This window comes from Geospiza fortis, unplaced genomic scaffold, assembly GCF_000277835.1.
Source record: "Geospiza fortis unplaced genomic scaffold, GeoFor_1.0 scaffold112, whole genome shotgun sequence".
Lineage (NCBI taxonomy): Eukaryota > Metazoa > Chordata > Aves > Passeriformes > Thraupidae > Geospiza > Geospiza fortis.
The window spans coordinates 8,750,579-8,775,526 of NW_005054298.1; the positions used below are offsets into that span (position 1 = coordinate 8,750,579).

A 24,948-nucleotide genomic window follows, 5' to 3' on the forward strand; every position below is an offset into this window, starting at 1 on the left:
AGGGTTCATTGGTCCCAAAATGTTGAGCTCTTCTCTATTGTTATGATCAGCTCTCTTACATAATCAATTTCCTTAGCCGAATGATCTCGCTAGGGAGATTCTGTAACATGTTTCTGCTCCAAAATCAAAACAGCCTGATGTGAGACTGAGCTAATGATTTATAGCAGTGTGTCAGATGGAAGTGGACGTGTGTTGCTAAATCTGTTAAATGAGCCAACGAGGAGCTTAGTGTAAAATATGACTGATTTAGGCAAGGTACAGCCCTCAGTTTACAGTGACAGCAAGGAATATGCATTCCTTTTGTGCCATTTATTGGATATATTTGATATATTTATCAAAATTATGATTCTGAACATTTTAGCTGTGTGATGGCCCCAGGTCTGTAACCACCTTTGAAAAAGAAACTTGGTTTTCCTACTGGCTAAAGCTGGGTACTATGACAGTGTCCAAAGGATAACACAGAATTCAACAATGGTATCTGGCACTAGAGAAATATTCTGTTCTGCAGCTATGCCACAAATTTGCCACATGCTTTTGGGCTTATTACTTCATGTTTCCATGCCTACCATTCAGGAGCTTTTTGATGATCAGTGTTTAGTAAATACTTTATTTATCAGTGCTGTCTTTTAGGGTTTTTATAAGACAGAACTAGAAACACACATACTACCTAACTGGGGACTGATTTTGACCAATCTATTTTGTCTTTTATAAATCCTTTGGGATTTTTACTGTTTCTGATGTATTTTGTGTGTCTATACATATACCTATATATGTATATGTATTGTACATTCGCACATATATATGTGTCATGGAGATTAGTAAGCTCCATGGTAGATATATGCAAAAGAATAAGAGCAATGTCATTATACCCTGAGAGGCCTAAAGTTAAAAATTATGGTGGTTCTGTTACTCTCAGCGTTGGTGCATGTACTGTGATTTGCAGCCTTCTCTGCTGTTGGAAAATGATAAACCGAGTACTCAAGGACACACATACATACACACAGAGGCATGCAAATAGTGTACCGTGAATTCACTAATACCTGCTCCTCTGCTCCATTCCATACTTGACTTGGGATGGGGAAGTTACTTTCTGTGAGGAAGGTGTTACTTCTATGCCTTTAGCAGAATCTGTGTGAGCCCAGTCTTTCCAAGCACAAATGAGAAAATACAAGTTTACTTGAGAACAAGGTCTGATCATCACTAACTCCAACAGTCATTGAATGTAATGGTAGGATTTTTAATTGCTGCTTTGAAGGGCTTGGTTCTGCTTCCACAAGTCACATATATGCAAGCTATATTAGCATTTGAAAACGTGGTAGCCAAACCAGCAGTGCACAGTGACCCTTTCAGCACTGTGAATGCATTGTGGGAGATCCTGAGAAATCTGGCTCAGTGCTCACCACTCAGACAGAGAGGACCCAGTGGTCAGTGTTCTGTGCTCCCTCTCTGGAAAAGTTAAGTGCAGACATCTGGGAAGCAGACAGTGAAGCGAGACATCCATAGACATTTTGACACTGAATATTGCAGCTCAGAAGTGCAAATATGAATGATTCTGAAGTTCTTTTTTTGAAAAAGCATTAGATTATATCTTGCAGTATCCATGTGATTCCCTGTTTACAGTCGGGTCAAGAATGCAGTGAATTTCTTAAGAATATGTGGGTGGACTCGCTCTGTAACCTTCAACCTTTCAAATTCCTCTGGATTGCAGGAGTATTTTTGTCACTGGTTTTATGGTTAAAGGGCAACTACACTGGTGGTTAAGGAAGAGATGTCTTATGTTGCTGCTGTTGTAGTTCAAGAGTATAGTAACCTCCACTGTCAGCTTCCCACTAATGCATAGTGGCTCTCCAGCTGTACCAAAACTAAATTTTCAGAGAAAGACAAAAATGTGGAGAGGAAAACCAGCTTACTCTGCTCTATGCATCAATGCTGGCACACTAATCCAGGTTTATCCTGTGAATGGCCATGCAGTTTCAATGTCATTTCTGTTAGGAGAAATTTCAGTAGAACTCCATGCATAGTTGCTTTTTCCTGACACTTACCTTCAGCTTGTTTTTGAGGAAGAAAATAAATATCTTTACAATTGCAACAAAATTCGTATATTTTACCTAGTTACTCAAAAATGATTAATCACAACTCCTCCATGCAAACACAGGGTTCCTAAGACCCAAACTCACTCCTGTGGAGACTAATCCACAGATAGTCCTACTGGGGAAACTCCTAAAATTTATTGTGCCTTTCAGTGGGCAGGTTTGAGCTCTAATTCAATCAGTTATCAAAGCAGATACCTAACGTGCAGCACATGAGTAATCCGAACAGCTTGTTGATTCAGGCTCAGGAGCAGATGGTTTAGAAAAAGGCTCCTGAGAATGCATTATATATTTGTTTGTTCCATTAGGCCTGTGGCAGAAGGAGATGTTCTTGTGCTGAGGGCATTTGCGTGGGAGTGGTGAGCTCTGGTTTCGTTCCCAGCTCCGTTCTCCTGTGTGTCCTTGGGCAAGGTCATTTTACACTTCCATGCCTCAGTTACCCCAAGAGCACAAAGCTATGCTCTGGGCCACCAGTATTTGTGAGCTACTTTATCCACAGGTCTCAAAAGGGCAGTTTTTAAATAACTTCATTTTCTGTCAGAGTTGTCAGGAGGAGCAATCTGGTGAGAGTATTCTGCAGTGTATTTTACAGGGGAGGTGTAAATTTCAAAGTCTGGACTAACAAATCTTTACCATGAGGTTCTTGCCTCTGCTGTTTTTTAGGAGAAAAGTCACGTTCATTTCAGTTTCTCTTGAGCTGTTTTGCAGGAAAATGCAGGCATTTTTAAATTTAACTTTATGTGGTACACTAACGTACAGGGTGTACATTAGTTACAGGAGTTAAGGGGTAATAGCTCTACTTGTAGCACTCCTCTCCCTTGCAAAAAGAGCTGCAGGGCATAGTTTTCCAAGCACAGCAGCGAGGTCTGCCATGACCGCGAGCCCTGTCAGCAATAGTGCCGAGTTCAGTTATGACCTTTTATGGTTTCGCTTTTCTCCTGCTGATGGAGTTCAAATGAAAGCTTTGCCAGTGCTGTCGGCATGGACAGTGTTCAACTGGCTGTTGCAGCATATTAAATACCTTGCCTGGCTAAACAGCTTGTGGAATGGAATTAAATTGTTTCTTTCTGTCTGTTCTTTATCTGGCAGACAAATATCACAATAGCTAATAATAGTATTATACAGTAATATGATAACTGGATTTAGAAAGAAAACAAACCAATTTTGAGAACAGATAAAGAAAACTACTTCAGAGACATTGTTTCAGTGCTCTGTTCATAAAAGAAAGGAAAAAAGAACTTTTCAGAGGCTGTGATTATACTGCTCTCAGTTTTCAGAGGCTTTCTGCTGGAGCAATATCTCTGCTTAAGAGCCAGGGCCGTGCGCGCTCTTAATGCACAGCAAACTCCATTGCCTTGCCTTGGCTCAGCCTGACCCTCACAGCAAGTAGCAGAACAATTTCCATTTCCCTGCACTCAGTTAGATAAGGAGATTGCTGCCTTTTTTGGTCTCTTGGAATGGTTCTTGTGTTCTGAGGGCTCTGTAAACTGAGCCATGTGGAGAAGGCAGTGAGGTCTCGATAGCACAGTCTCATGTCACATGAGTGTCCTGCATGAGCTGTGGGTTTGCCTCCACTGCAGAGAGAGAGAAAGTCCCTTTGCTTATGCAAAGAAATTTTCACAGAAATATGGAATATTCTGAGATGGAAGGGACCCACAAGGATCATCAAGTCCAACCCTTAAGTGAATGGCCTGTACAGGGATTGAACCTGCAGCCGTGGTGTTATTAGCAACATGCTCTAACCAATGCACCGCTGGAAAAAAAGGCAATCACATCAAGTCACATTTGTCTGATAAACAGCAGTGATTTAAAGGCCGAGCACACTTACGTTTTATGCTTCTCAGAGTGCACAAATACAAATTAATTAAAGTTTACTTCAGGCTGTATATCAAAACCTGTTTACCAAAATATTTCTGAGAACTTATCTGGGGAAGGAGTGCAGCTGAATTCAGTTTGAGAGTAAATAACAAGTGTGTGTTTCAGTGCTGGTATGGTCTTGAAAGTGGCTTAAGCATTTCATGTGGGGCCAACTCATCCCATTATCATTTGCCCTAAGGAATACGTGCCACAAAGAATAAACTGGAATCTGACCTCATTGGTTTTGGGGTAGTGGTAATTTACACCTCTCTTTCTTGACAAGCTGGGGGTTTTAATCTGTGCCTGGTTTGCTGGAGCACAAAGGGCTAAAAAGCTCCTTCACATCACCTCCAGTCTCCTCTTACTCCTTTCTGCTTGGCTTATGGCTCACAGCACACAGGAGTCACTCCTGCTGCTCACTCTGTGCTGCTGGCGTCAGCAACTCAATGCAGCCTCTGTGCTGCTGTGCAAACAGTCCTTGGTCAGGTTTGAGGCCGAATTAGCTGCTCCTTTGCCTGCTACAAGGCCTTGGAAGCCAGCCTGGGGCAACCCAACTCATATTCCTAGAGAGATTTGCATGCAAAGGCATTGGAGTTTGTAGCAATCTGACCAGGTTCAACAGGACCGTGTGGATCATCTAGAATATCATAAGACTTGATTTAGGGGTTATGTAAGTGCTGTAAGTTAGCCAAGGCTGGAGTACCCCTAGTTTCACATGGTTAAGGTACATTATGGTGGCTTTCTTTTGTTGCATCCAACAGTGAAATTGAAGTTAGAGCTCAATATTTTAAATTAGTTCCTTCTCCTGTAGAAATGTGCACGAGTGTACTTTTGGATGCCCTGCCTTTGTTCTAGTCCACATATTGGATTGTAGCTATGGATTGTTCCAGAAGAAGAAGAACAAAATTGTGGTCCATTAAAGCCAACGTAAAGCCCTCATAACATAAGCTAAGTATGAAATATGATTGTGCATGTCAAAAACTGCACATAACATGCAGCAGAATATTGGAGACAGGCTGCTCAGGGACATGAATGGGATAGTAAACACTGGAACAGAAGGACAGAATAGAGAACTGTGCTTGTCTTCCCCATTGCTTCTCAACTCATGGGATGTTTTTATTGGAAGCAGTTAATTGTGCTGATAGAGATTTCATATTCCAGAAGGGAATGTAGTTTGGCAAAATATTCTAGCTTTCAATACAGACAGATGAATACAGGGTAACCTTTAAAATCCCCATAGAATAAACTATTGAGAAAGCAAACAGACACATGGAGAGACCATCTGCAGGTTCTCTGAATGTGCAGAGCTGTAGAATACCATCCAGTCTGATATCAAGTCATTTTTAAGCATGTTAAAATGGTACATATACATCTGTCATATTAAAAAAGAGCAAAAATTGGGCTTTCATTCCTGTTTAGGATCTCCCATAGCAGCTACTACAGTATTTATTACTGAACAGATCTGCAAGCAGCAGCACATGATAGACTTCAAACAGAAACATGCATCTTTCTGGCTCAGTAGAGTCCAGCCAAGCTTGCAAGTTTTCATCTCTGCCTATTGAGAAAAATGCCTTAGGAATATAGAAATGTTCCTAAGGCTGGCAGATACTAGTCTAAAGCCATGTGGCATTTCCTTTGCCACTGCTACCCCCTTGGCCATGAATGCTTTCTCTGCAGTGCTCACATACCTAAGCCTTGCTTCTGTAAACCATGCAGGCCAGAGGGACTCCAGTTGTCTAGGTGAGTCATGGAAAGAGAGCTTACTGAGGGAACTGGGGCCTAGGAAAGTGATAAATCATGCCCAGAGTTTCATTTGGAAATAGAAGTGTGTTGAAAGTCAGCAATGAGAGAGTGTATTTTCATGTTCTGCACAGGAAGCAGGCTACTGTGCTCTGCAAATGCTGAAGCATTGAACACTTTCTCCATACCAATTCAGTGCACAGCAGCAAAGCAACCTAACACTTTATTTATAAAGTAACATACATCCAGGTTTGGCTGTGTGCACAGCAGATGTCAGAGAATCTGCACTGCTTTGAAAAACTTCAGCAGATACCACTGTAAGGTGATGGACTACTGACTTGGCTTTTTCTTCAAAGTATTTTCCTCCTGCTATCTGCAACTGCTCTGTTCTGTTTGGATTTAGGATAAATCAGCTGTTACTTACTCCAGCTCTATCTGCATTTTGAAATGATGCAGTGATGGTTACATAGGAGGAAAACAAGACACAGGGATGAATATTCCACTCCTGTAAAGATTTTGAGAAGGATAGAGAATCATTCCCAGCAAGGTCTGCATGGATAACAAGTTGTAGTGAAAAGAAGATGCTGCTGCCATGTCTGACTAAAATCACCCAATCCTTGTGTGCCATGCCAGCAGCTCTCTGATGGCTGCTATGGGTATGGTACAAACATGCTGATACTGAAAATGGTGTGGGCACTGAATCCTCACTTCTTGCAGCTCCAGGGAGGCTGGACAGGACCAGTACAGGGAAGAGAGGTGCTGCTGTTTGGGCACCAGGAGATCAAGACTCAGTTCTCATCTTTGCTACAATCTCTCTTTCTAAGCTTAGACAAATCATGTAAGTCCTCTGCGATTCAGTTCATTATATATCTACTTTATAAATTCATGCTTGTTAATAGCCCCTTCCATTCTGTCAGAAAATGAGGTGAGTAAATAGTGACCACTAAGCAGGACACTAAGCTGTTCCAGAGGTTAAGGACATCTGGTCTCTGACATGTGTTTAACAAAACATGTGCTGTATAATGTTGACTCCTAGTGGAACGGTGTTTTAAGTGTTGCCAAAATGAACAAAGATGATCTTGATTCTGGCAGTCACTTTTTCTTCCACCTGGGGGTTCTCATACTGAATGCAGTGGCATACTCAGTGTCTACCTCCCTTCCTCCCTCTCAGTCTTTTCTTCTATGTCCCTCTCATACTTGAAAATTTCTATTTATATATCTTCTAATATGCTTAAGTTGTGGAGGGAGATGGATTTTTCATCACAACTGAACTGAACTTTTTTTTCAGGGAAGTCACTAAGCAATGAAATTTGCACTCTGCCAAATAGTGAACTGATGCTTAAATATCTTGATTAGATTAGACTGTCCTAATTTCCCTCTCTATGAGTTAAACCACAGGAGTCAGAGGAGAGGTTCCTCTGTCCAAGAACCAAAGGCATGTTTCTGACAAATTGTGGCTATTTCTGTCACTCAGTAACTTTCCTAGGAATGATAATTTGAGTATGGAGGGATATCGTCTGTCACAGTGAGGCTTTGATCAAAGTCTACAACAGCTTCCCCTAGCATTTGGATGTTTTTATTGCTGAGAAAGTGGCAGTATTTTTTGGCTGCTTTGTCAGCTCTGCCTTTCCTACAGAGCAAGTGATAATATCCATTAGCAGCTTGAACAAGCAAATTGGGACAGGATTTTATCAGTCCATGTTCAGTGTAACCACTGTTTGTAGCATCTTGCACTTTCTATCTTTTTTGTTTTCATCTTCTCTCATTTATCCCATCCTTTGATTCCTCTTTCAACCTTTGGCCACTAGTTCATCCACATCAACATCATCATTATTTTGTAGGTTTTGCTAGATTATTTCTGAGAGGATTATTTCCAGAGAAGCCATTTGTTCTCTTAAAAGTCTTTTCAAGTGCTTAAATTCCAGTTATTTTCTAGCAATTTATTTTAAAAGTCATAATTTTTCTGTCTTAGAAGAACATTAATTGCAATAATTAATCATTCAACTAAATCTTGAAAAAGTCATATAACTGCAAGGCTGTTGTATATTCTCAGGTATTTGCATAGTTGGCAGCACATCTGCACACCAGGTTCTGGTGATACAGGTTCTACTCATCTAAATAAGGACTTCAGTAGCAATCCTCTAACTGAGGAAATACAGAAGTTTCTATCTTCCACCTCCTCAACAATTTCCAAAATGCATATGAGATTTTAAATATCTCACTATTTAAATTATATATTCTAAATTGAACTCCTTCTTCCCAAAATGTGCACTAGATTTCCAAAAACTGCACATAGATGAATTTGTTCACTCAATTGTTGGCAGATAAACCTTCACCCTTCAAGGCCTTGTTTCCACGCCAGCAAACTGGTTCCAGTATTTCTGCTATCCAGGTAGCAGAAATATTTGGATGAGTGGGACTTTCTGAGGCTGTGAAAGGTGAGCAGTGGCCCTGAAGTGTGGAAGCAGATGAAGAGAGCTGAAGGAAGCACGTCACAGTGGTGGGAACTGTTACAGGGGTGTTCCTCTAAGGAAGGTCACCAAGGAGTGGTTTGCACCATTGTGGGAGATTGCAGGCATAACTGGGACTGGTTTAAGTCTCCACAGTTTCTATAATGATAGCTGTGAAGCAGAGCAATGGAATGGAAAGAGAAGGGCCAGCACCCTGCTGAAGTTCTGTGTGACCCTCACAGTGTGCGTTGTGTGCGTTTTTGCAGATAAACCAGACCCACCTGCCGGCACTCCCTGTGCGTCGGACATCCGGAGCTCCTCCCTCACGCTCTCCTGGTACGGCTCCTCATACGACGGTGGCAGCGCCGTGCAGTCCTACACCGTGGAGATCTGGAACTCGGTGGACAACAAATGGACAGACCTCACCACCTGCCGCAGCACCTCCTTCAACGTGCAGGACCTGCAGCCCGACCGCGAGTACAAATTCCGCGTGCGAGCTGCCAACGTCTACGGCATCAGCGAGCCCAGCCAAGAGTCTGAGCTGGTAAAGGTTGGAGAAAAACAAGAAGGTGAGTTGTCACGAGGAAAAAAACATCTCAATTCAACTGAACTCTTCCTTAGGAGTTCCTTAGCGAGGCCAGAGAGCTGCACACCCTCCTTCCCACGTGTCTCTGTGGCTGTAACTGTGCTCAGGTCCTTCACAGACTTCATTTGGGGGCTCTGAGCACATCAGTTTTGCATACTTGCAGTGTGGAAACTTGGCTTCAGGGATCCCAAATCCCTACCTTGTGAAAGCAAGCACTAATTCTCATTCTGGCTTGCTGGGTGAGTGCTGGCTGAAAGAATTCTGCAGTTCATTGCACAGGTAATGGGAAATTAAACCTTTCACAGATGTTACACATTCAGTCCATGCCCAGCTGGAAAATGATGGTTGGTAGCTTACCTGAAATATGCCAATGGATTCATTATAGTTTATACTGGACACACCACGGAAAAACAAACCATAAACACTATCCCAAATTTGCTTTTGGAAATAATGAATGTGCTTGCTGCTAGCCAAGCACACAATATGCAGCAGAAAATAAATTGGCACCTTGCAGCTATCTGTATTTCCCATGCTTTCAATCCCAGCATGGTGGTGTACCTCAGTCCTGTATCCCCTGGTACATACACTCAGCCTGTGAATTCAAGGCTATCCTACTTAGCGTGTTGGTTTTCCAGCATTATGGGTGCCAAAATACTTTTTAGGGGTTTTGGTTAGAGTTGCATGTACTTTTTAAAAATATCTTTCCATATTTTTTACTTCTTAATTTTTGTTTAAGATCTTCTCAATGGCCTAATAGGGAGAGTTTGATCATTGTAGAAATTATTCAGGAACTGGTACAAAATTTGAAACATACAAATCTCAGCATTATTTTTCAAAGCCATAAAGTGACTACATATTTTTGTGCACATCTCCATCTACCTACTGTGCAAGGATGACTTTGATAGTCACCTTACCAAAAAGTCCAGACCAGGAATAACAAATGTTACCAATTTTCCTGTCTTTGAAGAGCACACTGTGTGTTGTATCTCTCCCTCTTCATTTATGTGTGCAGGGCTTTGGAGCATGAAGTGTTCCACATAACCCTTGTGAAGTTATCTTTTATTGCTCAAGGAAGACAAAATGATAGCAAAGTAATGCAACATCACAACTGTGTAAGCCTCTCAAACAAAAGTAAATCATATTTCTCTTCAAGTGCTAAATTGGATGCATGCTGAGGAATCACTTCCCTCTATTTGCAAGATTTAAAACCAATCTAAATCAAGATGCACCTTCTCTTCAAAGAGGGGAAAATAACATTAGGAGTAGCAATAAAATTGGAAGAAAGCTAGATGGTATTGGCTCTTCATAATAAAATTCCCCGTGTTTGAATGCCCTCTTTCTTTAGTTACAGGACAAACACCTTCTGGGGCTGGAGACCTGGCTCTTCTTTATGTTTTTCCTAGAGCAACCACTACGTATACTGGACCAAAGCAAACAAGTTATTTTTCCATTGAAGTCTGAGCATTTTCTTACATAGATTTAGTACAAAAGGCTAGAAAGTGTATGAGTATTGCAATACACATTAAAAAAAAGCAACGAAAAAGTTGTTTTGAGCAAAAAGAAAATGTGTTCTGTTTGCAGGAGGGGGGAAGTTGTCCTTGTGCTCTTGATTACAATTCTTGATATTGCAGATAGTGTGGAAAAAGAGCAAATCATTTAAAGTGTGATTTTTCAAGTGTGAGAATATAACTGGTGCTTTAATTAAAGGCAGTGGAAAATGCATGTGTTCAGCACCTGTCAGAGTCAGGACTTTAAGCTGCCATCTTTGTGAACACTTAGCTGAGTAACTCAAGATTTTCTGGGCTGCCAGGAAGTCTGATTACTGATTTTCATACTGAGGTGGCCAGCACATATTAGCAATGTCAGTATGATCTTAGTGAAGAAAGGCATGGCTAAATTTTCACAGTGCATTTGAAGAAAACTAAAATGAGGTTGTAAGTCTCAACAGATTAAAGCGTGCCATTACCATGTTTGAGGAAAAATTGGTACTGTTGACTGACTTCTGAGAAAGGTTTTAGCACAGCTGCTCAGCACTTACCCAGATCAGATATGTACCACTTAGATAATTTAGGCTTCCACTGGTGGACCAAACTGTTCCTATTCTGTGGCTTCAATGCAGTGTGGTTGCAGAACCAGGCACTGACTCCTTGTCTAAGCAGTATTTGGCAGACATTACCTACTGGCAGCCTGGCTGGGAGCAGCTCCCTTACACAGCCCTTAAAAGGGGAGGAAAATGTTATGTGCTCTGTGCAAGAGTGGTTTGTAGCTGAGGAAGGTCTGAGAAGAGCTACCCTGGGTGGGGAAGGCTCCCTTCCCTCCCTGCTCTTCTGGTAGATCTCTGCAAACCAACTCTTCTGTGCAGGAATATGCAAGGGTTGCAGCTCCAGACAAAACAGAAAGAAAGGCTTTAGCAGCAGACTTTATCCACTTGATTGGCTTTGCTGCCAGCACACAGATGCAGCATTTTGTGTAGGATGTGAAAGGGTGATGCCTCAGACCAGATATCTGCTCCCCCTGCACCCTTTATTTCTGTTGTTTTCTGCTCATGCTCTGCATCTAACTCTATGCTCTGAAGCCCCAACAGCACCCAGAGTACAGCATTAATTTACTAACACAGATCTGCTGACACAGGGGGGATGAATCCCTTGGTTAGGCTTGCACCCCATGATGGCAAAGTGCAGCTTCAGCAGTTACAAGAGAATTAACTATGTAACAAACAGCCTTTGTAGTTTTTCAAATCGCTGGTCACAGCCGCAGATCTTAGGAGCAAGCCCAAGCGTTGTAAGTAATGTATGACAACATCCCAGCTATAGCCCCTTTCCCCTCTCACCCACGGGCAAAAAGCAGTGCTGCAGGCAGTTCATGTACATGAAAATTAGAAATGAAAATCAGGACACTCAGGCCATCTTTAACTTAGGTCACTGGGTTCACCTGTCTTTGAGTCTGCCTGCAGAACTGAGGCTCCTTTTGAACCTCAATGATTACAGAATTCAGCCATGCTTAGGGGAATTCATGCTGTTCAGAGTTTCTCAATATCTTGAGTCTGAAAACTGTGTCTGGATGCTTTGCAGGGAATTTTTCATGTACTTACTTGCCTAACTTTTGACTTCACAATTCAAAAAAGGCACATCAAAGCCAAGAAAAAATTGTCATGGAACAAGAAGTGTTATTGATTTTAATATTTTTAATTTGTTTTCTATTTCCCTGAGGCATTCTAAAGGCATTTGTTAGATTACTTTGAACTGATGCAGTATGCTGATGTTTCTAGTAGGCAGGTATAATTGACAAGTACTGTAAACCACGGGATTTATTCAGAAACGGTGACTAGATTGTGACTGGATAGTCAATAGTGATGAAGAAGTCGTGAAGAGATTTTAATTATGAAGTTAATGCACAAACTCCCTGACTGCTTTTTGCTGTTTTGCCATAGGGTCTATCAGTTGTCCATGTCACTTTGAATAATCCATGTCACTTTGAATATCTTATATAAGTGAATATACTTATATAAGTATATATCCCATATAAAAAGCTATTAATGTCTTTTTATTTTCATCACAGAACCTAAAGAGGATGAAGCGGAGCTATCTGACGATGGTAAGAAGTGCATTTTTTAAACAGAACAAATCTGTGTTCTTCATTCACATGTTCTGGAGGTTTGTAATCATGGTCGTTAATGTTATTTGTAGAGGAGAAAGAAACAGAGGTGGAATATCGGACAGTTACGATCAACACTGAACAGAAGGTGTCAGATGTCTACAACATTGAAGAGAGACTGGGATCGTAAGTACTGGGCTGTGCTGTTGAAGACACACAATTTTCAAGGCTACCAGCCAGTTATGAAGATCATGTGCATTTATTCTTTGACTATCTTGCACTTTCAACATCCCAGTTGGGCTCCTTTGTTGCAGTAAAAATAGTTTTCAATGTATTTTGGCTTCCACTCCATAAAGATCCTTTGCTCCTATTAGCTGATAATTTTAAATAGGCACTACATGTATTTCTGGCAAATGGAGCCCACATATGAACAAAGCTAGAGGATTCATTTGTTTTTCAGTGTCCTAAAAGCTATCTGAAAAGAAAAAGGTACACATCGTGTACTTGCATTTCCATTATATCCATTAGTGGTAATAAGATTATCCTGCCCACGGGCTGGAATCTCTGTTGACAGCGGCCATAATCCCAAGAGCATTAAGACTCTTGTTAAGAGAAGGTCAGTGATTAGCCTGGCTGTGTTTCTCAGGGCCCCAGCTCGTGCTGGTGTGAACTGCAGGCCATGATAATCCTTCAGTGATCGGTGCTGAAGGCCAGGGGATCCTCTGTGCTGCCATGAACAAATCGTGAGAAGTGTAACACAGAGGTAGAATTGTACATTACAGCAAAGGGAAACAATAGTACTGAAGCCTTGAGCATTCTGATTTCACCTAAATCCTATACCTGAGATGTCTCACCTTCAGAGATGTATGACCTATAGAAAGCTGGAAAAGGGTGTGCAGAAAGACCTGAATTAAAGCCTGGTAGGAGTCACAGTTTTTGAACTCTTGTATGTAAGACTTGTTAGCTGGAATGGCAGAGTATCTCTAAACACAGTATTCATTCAAAAGCTCTTGCAGATCAGTATAGAATATTGCTTGATACTAAGATATTTTAATTTCAGAATGGAATGGTTGTGCTGGAATATTTAGTATATTGTGCTAGAATATTTAGTAAATTGCTGCTATTTGTGGTGGCTCATATATTGCAAAAACATTTTATGGAAATAGTTATATATTTTCAGGGGAAAATTTGGACAAGTCTTCAGGCTTGTTGAAAAGAAGAATGGAAAAGTTTGGGCAGGAAAATTTTTCAAAGCATATTCTGCTAAGGAAAAAGAAAACATAAGGGAAGAAATCAGCATCATGAACTGCCTACATCATCCAAAACTTGTCCAATGTGTAGATGCCTTTGAAGAAAAAGCCAACATCGTTATGGTTTTGGAAATGTAAGTATAAAGCAGAGCACACAATTAATAATGTTGAAAATAGTTGTGTGTACAAAAGTAGCAACTTGTAGACACAAGACTGTCAAACCCTTCAGGATTTGCAGAGCCTGGATGGTTTTCAGATCTTGCAAGTTTTTCCAATTATTTATCCAACTTGTTTAAACTGTGTTAGTGAATCTGTGTTAATATTTTAAAAATCAGTCAAAATCTGCTGTAACAGTTGTTACTGTCTAGTTTGCTTGTTTCATAAAGTACATGTGGTGCGGTTTTGCAGCTTTACTCTTATTGCCCACTTGGGAGAGGTGAGACCAAAGTTAGCTGCATTTTGGGCTTTCATTTAGAACCTAAAATGTGTTTAAGGAGAATTTCTTTTACTTCAGGCAGCTCTAAACACGTGTTGAACAGTCTTCACAAACAATAATGGCCAGCATGAGCAGTATTTATATCATCCATAATGCACCTGCTTAGTGTGAATCCCATACTTGTGGCAGTACCAACTGGAAAGAAAATTAAATCCTGATCTGTGCTGATGTTTTTCCCTAAAAGTTACTTTAGTTACAGTTCCTGCTGTCACATCGATTTCATGTGCTCTCTGATGCAAGGAGAAGCAGGTTTTTTTGCTGGCTGGAAGTTTTAAGTAAGATATACTTTTGTTTGAGGCAAAAGAGACTATATGTCTATTTTGCTTCCTTGGCACTTGCTTAGATTATGTGCAAACTACTAGTGCACTGGCATATTTCAGAGATGGGATTTTACAACCCTGGAACTTATGTGCAGGAAGGTGTTTTTATTTTTAAATTGAGCAGTTGAGCAAACTGCTGATGGTAAGGGATGGGAACCCTACTTAGCTTGGAACCGAGAGCTGGCAGACCTAATGGAAAACAGGGAGATGTAGAAAGAGTCTGGAATAGCATATGGCTTTACATTCCATTAGTTCCCCCCTGACAGCAAAGGGGGTTTACTCTTTAAAAATGTAGAAAACAGCAATGAAATTTGAAGTAGTTTTGTCACCCAGCCTGAGTAGGATGTGGTTTCAGTTTGGGGTGAACACCTTCTCTGGTTTTTGAGCCACCCCAACATTTCCACTGTGTGGAGCAGCAGCAGAGCAGTGAGGAGCTCATGTGGCACCTCGTGTCAGGTGACCTGGTAGCCTCTCTACTGACATTTTACCCAGCTGACACAATCCCAGCCCAGCAGCTGCACCTGTATTGATAAAGAGCCTCCAAGGGATCGATTCTGCTGTAGCTATCAATATAATATTTCTTTGCATATCAAAGAAGTTGTGGGAAATAGCTTTAAAAGTTGTTACAATGGAAGCTGTTTGTTTCATTTCCATCGGAGTTTAAATGCATGGATTTCAAATAAATCAAGCTCACTTGCTATCAGTCTGCTTTAAATCAGATTTTAGTAGTGACTGGCATTTAGGAACTGCCCTTCTACTCAAATTGATGAGAAGCACTCTTTGATTTTTCTTCCTGTTATTTATTCTAAATTGTTCTTTTTAATTTTATTCCCATACCTTTCCTGGAACCTTTTAAACTTCATACTCTCTGTTTTTAATATTTCTCATTACACTATTTTATATGGTTTGATTTCATATCCAAAATAAAATCAGATTTTTTTATTATTACTTTTAAATTAAACACTATAATGATACGCTCTTGCCTGGAAACCATTCCAGCTAACATTTACTGGAAGTCAGAGGCAAATCTCAGGCATTTCCTTTTCAAATATAGGATCATATTGGTTCCACCATAAAAATCTCAGTGGAAAAAGTAAATCTGAAAATAGTAGCATGTTATCACTTTAATTCAGCACTGGGGCTAAGTGCCTCAACGTTTTATATACTTCAGATAGTCAGTTTATTTTGACATAGAACAGAAGGAGATTATTGTATTGCAAATTAAGATTATTGGAGCTAAATATCAGCACTAGGTTCTATCATTTGACGTGATTTAAGCTAGTACAAGTTAATTGGGGTTTTTTTTTTTTCCTAAGGTAGATTTTAAAAAATGCAATTGAGTATTTGCCTGGGCAAATCCAAGGTAGATTCTTCTCACTGTTCCTACTGCACCAAAACCTTAGATGAGTATTCTGTGATTCCATAGATAAGAATATTTTCCTATATGACTCATGTAGAGAAGACTGAAAAGAGGAGAATCCAGAAAAAATAGAGATTTGGATTCTGAACTAGTTGTGACTGAACAAAGCCAACTTCTCCTCCTGTGCATGTGTAGAACCTCATTCACATTGATTTTATTCAGCTTCTTAACCTGGCAAAAATCAAATTAGATTTGGCTCCTGATATAAATGCAAGAGTATTCATCCCATAAATGCATTGCAGTTTAATCTACCATTGCTACCAGGGTGTGGAGAGCTCCCATGGTAAAAACAGCAGGCAGGTGTATTAACAGTGGTTTATTTACAAAAATATACTAAAAAAAAGTGGGGCTTGAGACAATGGTATAATTTCTGAAAAATGTGTTCCCTTTAGGGATCTGGGAAGGGTGGCACTTTTATAGTACAAATAAGTCATCACTATATGCATTAAACATTCAGAAACAACTGGTGCATTTTAGTGTGAGGATGATTATCATCTGGAGTTGCAGAGTACTCCTCCTATAAACATTTTGCCTGCAGATGTTTTCATAAACACCCATACTGGTTAATGTCTTAGCAAAGCAACAACACACTAGATTCCCTGCATGTTTATTCAATAGGTTTGGCAATACTATTGCTTTATGTTACAAATGTGCTCTAATCCAACATAACCTCTCAGTTTGTCAAGCACATGCTCTTCTTACTATTTTCATATTCATAAGAAACCACAATAGCATTTCTAATTACATATTTTCTGAAATTTTATAGCCAAAGCAAGAAATGCATCTAGAACTTCAGATGTTTCAAATTCAGTTTGGTTCATGAGGGATATAATCATGTATCTGGCAACCTGCAAACATGGCAAGGCCACCTTTCAGCTGTGTTTTCCTTCTGTAACTGCAATGTGCAATTGCATTTGGTGATAACCATGAACCCTGCAAAATATTAAACCATATAAAGACCATGGTGTGTTTAATTTCTAAAAGCAAAGCTGCTCTTCACTATGTGCTCCTTTCTTTATGGGTCATTCACCCGCAGAAAGAAAAAAGTATTTCCCATCTTTGGATGCAAACAGATAAACCAGTTGAGTGATTAAACAAAAATTAAAAAACAAAATGAAATCAACAAAAAAATTCCAAAGACACAAAACAAAACACAAACTCAAACAAAAACAGAATGAAAAAACCTACCAAACTCAATAAGCCACAATTTAAATTATGCTTTATTAAATCTAGGTTAAAAATGTCCCACTTCAGTTGCACGAACAGTTCAATCCAGGAGACGCTACCCTCGAAAGGACAATTATTTCACATCCTAAATTAGAATTAAAATGGAATTGACCTACAAGGAGTGTGATCAGGGCTCAGCTAAAAATACCAACACAAAAAGTGTTGTGGCTTATATCCTTCTCCTGTCATAGCTGAGGAGGAAACTCCCTCTCAGCTCACTTGGGTCAGTAATTTACCTTTTGAGCTTTGCATTCCAGTTAACCATAGCATTGGAATTCTTCCTCCTTCAGCCTTAGTCACTCTCAATCTGTCTTCTTCCTGACTTTTTGCTCATCTGCTTGCAATTTTGTCCTCTTTCCCTGTGACCCATTCCATGTATTTTAGTTTTATTTCTAAATTATGTTATCTGCACTTGTGCACTGCTGGATCACAGGAGGGAAGGGAGAAGTGGGAAGTGTGTGCTCGGAGTTGGGAGCAGTGCTAGGAGCACGTGTCTGCAGAGTGGCAATCACAGAGCACACACTCCACTGTCACCTGCAGGTGACACAGTCCTGCAAACCCCTCCTGCCTGGAATAACATTGGTGTTTCACAGTCCTCACCTGCAACACAGATTCAGAACAGAAAACATCTATTGATTTATACCACACAAAGAGGGGATTCTTCCCATGTGACTCTTGTGTCTGTGGAAAATGCCATTATAAAACACAGATTGCATCCTGAAGTGATTGCTGCAAGCTGGAACTCTCTGTATTGCTGTAAAAAGGAAGCCTGATTATTCCCTAAATGAATATGTTACAGAAGTCTCTTTTTATTCTTTCTTTCATAGGGTTTCTGGAGGAGAACTCTTTGAACGGATCATTGATGAAGACTTTGAACTGACAGAGAGAGAGTGCATTAAATACATGAAGCAGATTTCAGAAGGAGTTCAATACATTCATAAGCAGGGTATTGTCCACTTGGATCTGAAGCCAGAAAATATTATGTGTGTCAACAAGACTGGTACCAGCATCAAACTCATTGACTTTGGTCTTGCAAGGAGATTAGGTAATGGATTCTCTGCCTATTTCAGTATCACAGGGGAAAGGGCAGGACAAGCAGTAATTCACGCTACCTATTATATAGACAGTAAATACATGTTTTCTATAAATATTTCTAGGAAAAAATAGAAAAGGGGAAAAGAAGACATTCAAGAATGAGAATAGGGCACCTCCTCTTCAAGAGGAGCTTGCAGTGGGATGTACAGAATATATCTGTTTCCACAGCAGGATACCCCTGTAGATCCCACCTAAAATACACAGAAATACTAATATTAAAAAATATTTATATTTGGTACCATAAAGCACTAACTCTCTAACTAAATGTTTCATGAATACTACAAATCCTTGAAACTTTTTTAACAGCAGAAATTAGAGTGATCCTCTAGAAGCCTTTCAGATAATTACAGTAATTTTACATTTTCCTGTCATTTTTATAATTTCTTATCTTAAACAGCAGGATATTGTCATACACGTTAAACATAAGAGGAATTCTATAAAGAGCTGTGTAATAGCAATACTTAAAAATAATGCAACAAGGGAAAATTCCATTTGACAAGCCCTTCCTCTTCCTACGCTGCTTTTTAGCTGCTTTCCATCATTCATTTTGGTCTAAGTTTCCAACATGATCTGCAGCTTGATAGCCAAAGACCTTCAGAGGTTCTTGTCTTCATATTGTTCAGCTCTAAAAAGCATCCCTTCAGTTGTATTTTCACTGTTAAACAATACCAACATCCCACACTGATCTTTTGTCATCTTGTATTTTCTCAAAAGAAATAAAAATCATTGTGGGAATTAGAAGGAAGAAAAATCGTTTATGAACCTGTTACACTGGAAGAGCTGAGATTTGTGGCTGTCCTGACATTAATTGATTGGGACAACTTATATGAATTCCTACTCTCTATGTAATGGGGTCCACAGCTGGATTCTTGCTTGAAATCTTTTGCCTTCCCTCTTTGAAAAAGTATTAATTTAAAAATTTTTAGTACTTATTTAAAAGTAAATAATGATTTTTGAGAGAGTACAAGTGAAATACTACCACCTACCTTTTGTTATCTGCCTAAATGCAGCTCATCCTACTTCCTTTAACACTTAAGTAACAGACTACTGCATTCCCAAGAATATAATTTTACTAAAACAAACTAGAAATGCTTTGTTGAATGAATAAGGGAAAAGAAGTCTGCTTTGAAGAATTTTAGATTATGTTCTGCTCCAAAAGTGTATGAAATGAATCTTGGTCAAGATCATTGCCATTTCTGTTCCTTCGCCAAGCTAGTAGTGCTCTGGGAACATGAACTGATTTAGTTCTTGTTCAGGAAACAGATGAACTGTTAACTAAGTTCCAGTGCTGGTATTTTTGTGTGAGAGGTGTGGGAAAGATTTCAGCCCATGATGTTCCAGCTGTCAGCCTGAAAACTGTACATTTACTGCTGCACTGAGTGGATTTCATCAACAAGAGAGATAAAGTAAACGTGGAATGGCCTTTTTATAGAAACTTCTTCAGCTACCTTTTTAACTTCAGACCAGAGTTGAACCCACATTTAGCAAACAGAAGATCCTGTTTTCAGCAGCCTGTTCACATCCACCAGCTTTCCCACTTTTCTGGTAATCTTGTGGCATCACAGTGCAGCCATGGCTGACAGCAGCTTGTGAGCTGCTCCAGTCATGCCATAGGTAGGAAATCTCTAAACTCCAGATAATTTCTCTCAGTGTAGAAGGATGGCAGCTGTGGGCACTAATGCTGATTCTGATTTTACAGTACTGTGCATTCATTTGGCTTAATATGCAGCTAATTCTTGCCAGGTTCCATTGTAGGTATTTGCTATTCATCAGCCTGCCATTCTGGGTAACTCCATCGTGGGTGGCATTCCCTAGGAAGAGAAAGGTCCTTTCCATTCAATGCCCAGCAAGCATAAGCACTGTTTTAATTACAAAAAACAAGTGTAACATTTCAGTTCCAAGAGCAGAAAGCAACTTTTACTGTTTAATTTGCTTAACAAAAATAGCTCAAAAAACTTCACTAATGCCTGCTTCTTGCCAGTTGTGTTATGTGGTGCACTGAGGGCACATTCCTCCCCCTTGTGTTCCTTCAAGCTTTCTGACTTTGAAATTGGCTGTCAAATTCACTTTGACATTGACAGATGTGGGATTGGAGCCCTCATCCAGCAGACCTGACCCTGACTGAGCAGAAACTGCTCAGCCAAGAGATTGCTGAAGGGAGCAGTGGCTGATTCTGCACTTCAACTTCTGAGATTTAACTTTTTGTAACTAATGCAAACTAGTGCCTCCTAAATATTCAGTGTTTTGATCAGCTTTAAAGATATTAGAATCAGCTCCTTCTGCAGTCATCTTCTGCAGCTAATTAGTTCCCTTGCACTGTCAGGAAATACCAAAGCTGCAGTGGGATATTTTCCTGACCTTTTTTGGTGTGCTGAGGAACACATGTAGAAAATTGTTTAAGATAAACTTCTTAAGGAGAAAGAGAATGGTTTTTGAGTACTGTAAAGATATATTTTTTAATCAGTTGATTATATACAGTGTCAGCAACAGTTTCCAGCTAGCTTGTCAGCTTTCTGTCTGAACTAAAGGATATCCAAACACAGATCTTACTCGTGTACTAAGCTTGTAAACAACTGGGTAAAGACTTGACATATTACTGCATAGAAAGGGTCTTACTCCTTTCCTTTCTTTTTTCTTTTATATACAGAAAATGCTGTGTCAGTTGTGTCACACTGTATGCTTGCACTCAAATGCCATGTTTTCAAAAAAACCCCCACATTTCTCTGACCTGTGGGCAGCACATTTTATACACCAGCCTTTTGCATACACAGTTGCTCATGGTAGTTTACACAGTGCACAGAAAAGCCTCCAAACTTGGATGTGAAAATCTGAGCCTGAGATTTAGATTATCATGATGAAGCTTTTACAAAAGAGATTCATTGTGATAAATTTCAGTAATTTCTTTTAAGGACAGTTTGAAAAAAAATCTAAGTGTTGACTTTAAAATGAAGGCAGATGGGAAAATGAGATCTTAGGTTTCCTTTTGGCACTTCAAAAGCAAAGGTGATCTCTCAGTCCTCATTGCCACTGTGCAGAACACATTGCCCTTCTTTAAGGCTAAGTTATTTTAGATGCCATGTTAGAAAAAGTATCATACCTTTTGGAGTAAGAAAACTGGTTCTGTGACTATAGGGATATTGTGCAATACTTTTTGAATGTGCTTTTTAAAGGATAGTCAGAGAGCAGGAGGATCTTGATGTTGGTGAATTTGCATGGAAGGATCTGGGTAATTTAATTTCCTGTAGCTACTCCCAGGCATCCTTCTCTCTGTTTCTGTCTCTAAAAATGGTGGGAGCAGGGAAAATGTGTAAAAATGAGGTTTCTGCAAATAATTTACTATAACCATACCTGACCAGAGCAAAAAAGGGTATCACAGCATTTAAAATGGGAAACTGGCACAACTGCAAGTGAATTGTTGTGGTTGTGCTCCAAAGTTGCCTCAAGCATGGTGTTCAATCATTAGGCAAGTTATTAACCCCATAGATGTTTCAGATTCCATTTGGTAAGTGGGGGATTTGGGTGCCTCAAAAGAGCACTAGCTCAGGTGTTTGACTGCATTTCATGAAATGCCTTAAGAGCTTTCAGTGGAGCTAAGTTTGGGAGTGGAGTCTGTACTGGGATTGGTATTTATGTTGCAAAACTTGGTAAATTAAGTTCTGGTAAATAAAAATATTCTGTTCAGATTCAGTGTTGTGGACAGGTTGCTTCTTTTGTAGACTCCTCAAAACTTTGATTTGCTGTTGTTTAAGGATTTTCTAGCTTTTCCCTTGATTGCAGAGCTGCAGATCCCTGTACTCCTGGTAACCTTAACAGGAGCAGGACTGGAATGTGTTACATCTGTTTGCCTTCCCATCCATATCTGTTTTGTTTAGATGGTAATCTCTTTGGGAGAGCAATGGTTCCTCACTAGGACATTCTACTGTGCCTAATCTGACTTCTGCTCTTGCACAAAAGATAAACCTGATGCAATGAATCCCACTTAAGGCATACACTGATGGTTCAGGCAGACATGCAGACTGGACATGAGTTTCTCAACCTAAATCCAAGCCTGTTTCAAGTCAGACACAACTTATATTCTGACATTTTTATATTTTTACAATACAATTCTATTACTGGGATGTGGGTTTTTTTTCCCCCCAGTACTTAAACTATTCCTTAGTTTTCTTTTTTCCTGACCTTGCTTATTCTTTTTTTCTTCCCATCAGATTTAGAACAAGCACCGATAAAAATGAGCCCACTGAGATTTGCCTAAGAATTTCTAGCTTAATGACTCTGTGTTTCACACTATGTTAGAGAGTAGACAGACACATCACTCACTTGCACACTGGAGGCATAATCTAGCAGCACTTGGTTATGAACAGGTTTTTCTCTTACCTCCATCACTGTATTTTCCAGCAGGGCAATGCTGATGGGTCAACACAAGAAGAACGTCAAGCCAGTTCACATGTCTCATGACCTCATTCTTTCAGTTCATATTGGAAGCAGTAGCTTCACTGTAGATCATGTTAAAAGCATCCACAGAGTGTTTAAGCAGAGCAAATCTAGAATACCTGTGCTACAGGCCAGCTGAACAGGAGTTTGGAGCAGCTGGTGACTGACAGCTGGTGATTTGTGCTTCCCCTTGACCACAGGTGTGCTTGTAGGCAGCCTGGTTTTGACAGCATGCCCAAGTCCAGTTCTACCTGTGAGGAAATGATTTGACTGGTGCACATCATCTGCCCCTTCTGTTGTTTCACTGCTGGCTTCACTTCAAATTTGAAAGGCATGCAACCCACTATTGATTTTCTTTCCTGTTTACACGAGAAGAAAATGTACTGTATTGAAATAGTTATTTCCTACTGTTACAATTCTGTCATGACTGGTTCTTTTTACCACAACATGCAGAGCCCCAAGCTTTGATAAATGTTCAATAATTTGTGGAAACTGTAGTTTCTTTCTGACAATGGAGTCCTGCAGTTCTCTTGTGCAGCTGCTAAAGGGATGGCGGCTCAAACACTTTTTTACTTCAGGATACACAAATCTGAATTAAGTACTGATGGCTCTCCTTTTTCATGGATTTGGTCTTGTGGAAGCTCCTTGCAATAGGAACATTCTTATATGCTTTATACAATGCTTTGTGTGCTTGAGGATGCTTAATAAATAATTCTTTTATTGCTAGACATGTATCAGCTAAGGAAACAGCAATCCAGGCATTGTTTATTTCTTCTGATATGGATCTTTAACAAAATCACAAATATTAGGGCAAATCTGGTTTTCCTGTTACTGGACAATAACTGTTTTTTAAAAATCTCCATGCAGCAGTTAATGGTTTTCTCTTTCATTCTTCACAGAAAATGCAGGCTCTCTGAAAGTTCTCTTTGGGACACCTGAGTTTGTGGCTCCAGAAGTTATAAACTATGAACCTATTGGATATGAAACAGATATGTGGAGTATAGGAGTTATCTGCTACATTTTGTGAGTACTTTCCTCTTCTTAAATTCACAAATCCTGACAGTTGCTGAACATACAAAATTTTCATGAACTTCTGAAGTTTTCAGGCCTTTTTTGTTCTAATTAGCAGCTCCAGCACATTTAATAGAACTTTGGTGTTCTCTGAAGGGTGCAGTTGGTAAACTGCAGAATGGGCAGTTCTGGAAATTCAACTATTTGGTGTTGTATCTCTTACATCATAAACCAGCAACGCTTCATCTCATTTAAAAAGACAATGTGACTGTTTTATTATTAATTTTGAACTATTTTTCCTTTCCAGATGTTAAGAGAAATATTTGAGCATGCACTCAGTAATTTCTGTTATTTTATTCCATGTGAGAACTTTTGCAAAGTTTTGGGGTCTCGTGGGATACACTGAAGAGCCCCAGCATTGCCATATCTGTTCACAGTGCATTTCAATTTATTACCAAGCACAAGCCACTGTATAAATACATTTTATAAGCAGCATGGATTAAGCTCATGGAGACACTTTAGCAGATGGTTGGCTGCAGCTCTTGGTTACATATTTGAGTATTAGATTTGATTTTTATATATTATTTGATACAGCATGTTTATAAACATCAGTGAATCTAGAGAAATGTATATGGAAATAGTATCTCCATGCCTAGACCAGCAAGTGGTTTTCTTCCAGAAGTGATTTTACACATTCAATGCCATATAAACAAGTGAAAAGAGAAGCTTTGTTTGGAGCATGGTTCCTTCTCTCTTGTTCCAGCTTCAGTAGTAAATCAGTGGCAGATCTGCTTTGCATTGGTTCTTTTAAAAGACTCCTCTCAGTGCCTTTCTTCCCTTATTAAAGAGTCCTGCTCCTTGACCTGGCAATGCACAGTTGTTTGCCTCGCTTTTACTCAGTTGCTCTCTACTCCTGATTTTCTCATGAGCCTGCACTTGTTCATGCTCTTCTCATTCCCAAACCAAGCAACACAATTTCCTTACTTGGCCTATGCAAAAGCTACCACATCAACTCCCTCTTGCTCCCAGCAAAGCCTCGGAATATTTCTGTTATCTTCAATTTCAGATGTGAAGTGTACTCCACGCTTCAAGGACGCTTCGCTCTGCCAGTTTATTTACAGGACTTCTATTTTCCATTCACTCCCAAGCACTTCTTTCTAGATCTGGAAAGCTGCTTTGGAAGATTCCGTAGCTGCAGTCAGGCAGCCCACCCAGGCAGCAGCGCGGTGACAAACACCCGTGCCCCGGGACGGGAGCGGGCTGGGCGGGCGGCACCGGGAACCGCTCGGTGCGGGCACCGGGGATCGCTCGGTGCTGCAGCGCCGCCTGCAGCCCGCCCGGCCCCGCCCGCATTTCGGGGAGCTGCTCGTCCTTCCGGGCC

At 40.1% G+C, this 24,948-nt stretch overlaps 1 protein-coding gene across 3 annotated transcripts in view; it reads left to right on the top strand.

Moving 5' to 3' along the window:
- MYLK (myosin light chain kinase) overlaps nt 1-24,948 on the top strand; it is a 194,324-nt gene that overhangs the window by 155,757 nt on the left and 13,619 nt on the right. For all 3 annotated transcript variants that reach the window (XM_014306826.2, XM_031056337.1, XM_031056340.1), the window contains 6 exons: nt 8,404-8,706; nt 12,282-12,317; nt 12,410-12,503; nt 13,498-13,701; nt 17,858-18,075; nt 23,456-23,579. In XM_014306826.2, the coding sequence (XP_014162301.1) occupies nt 8,404-8,706; nt 12,282-12,317; nt 12,410-12,503; nt 13,498-13,701; nt 17,858-18,075; nt 23,456-23,579 (979 nt within the window). The remainder of the gene's footprint in view (nt 1-8,403; nt 8,707-12,281; nt 12,318-12,409; nt 12,504-13,497; nt 13,702-17,857; nt 18,076-23,455; nt 23,580-24,948) is intronic.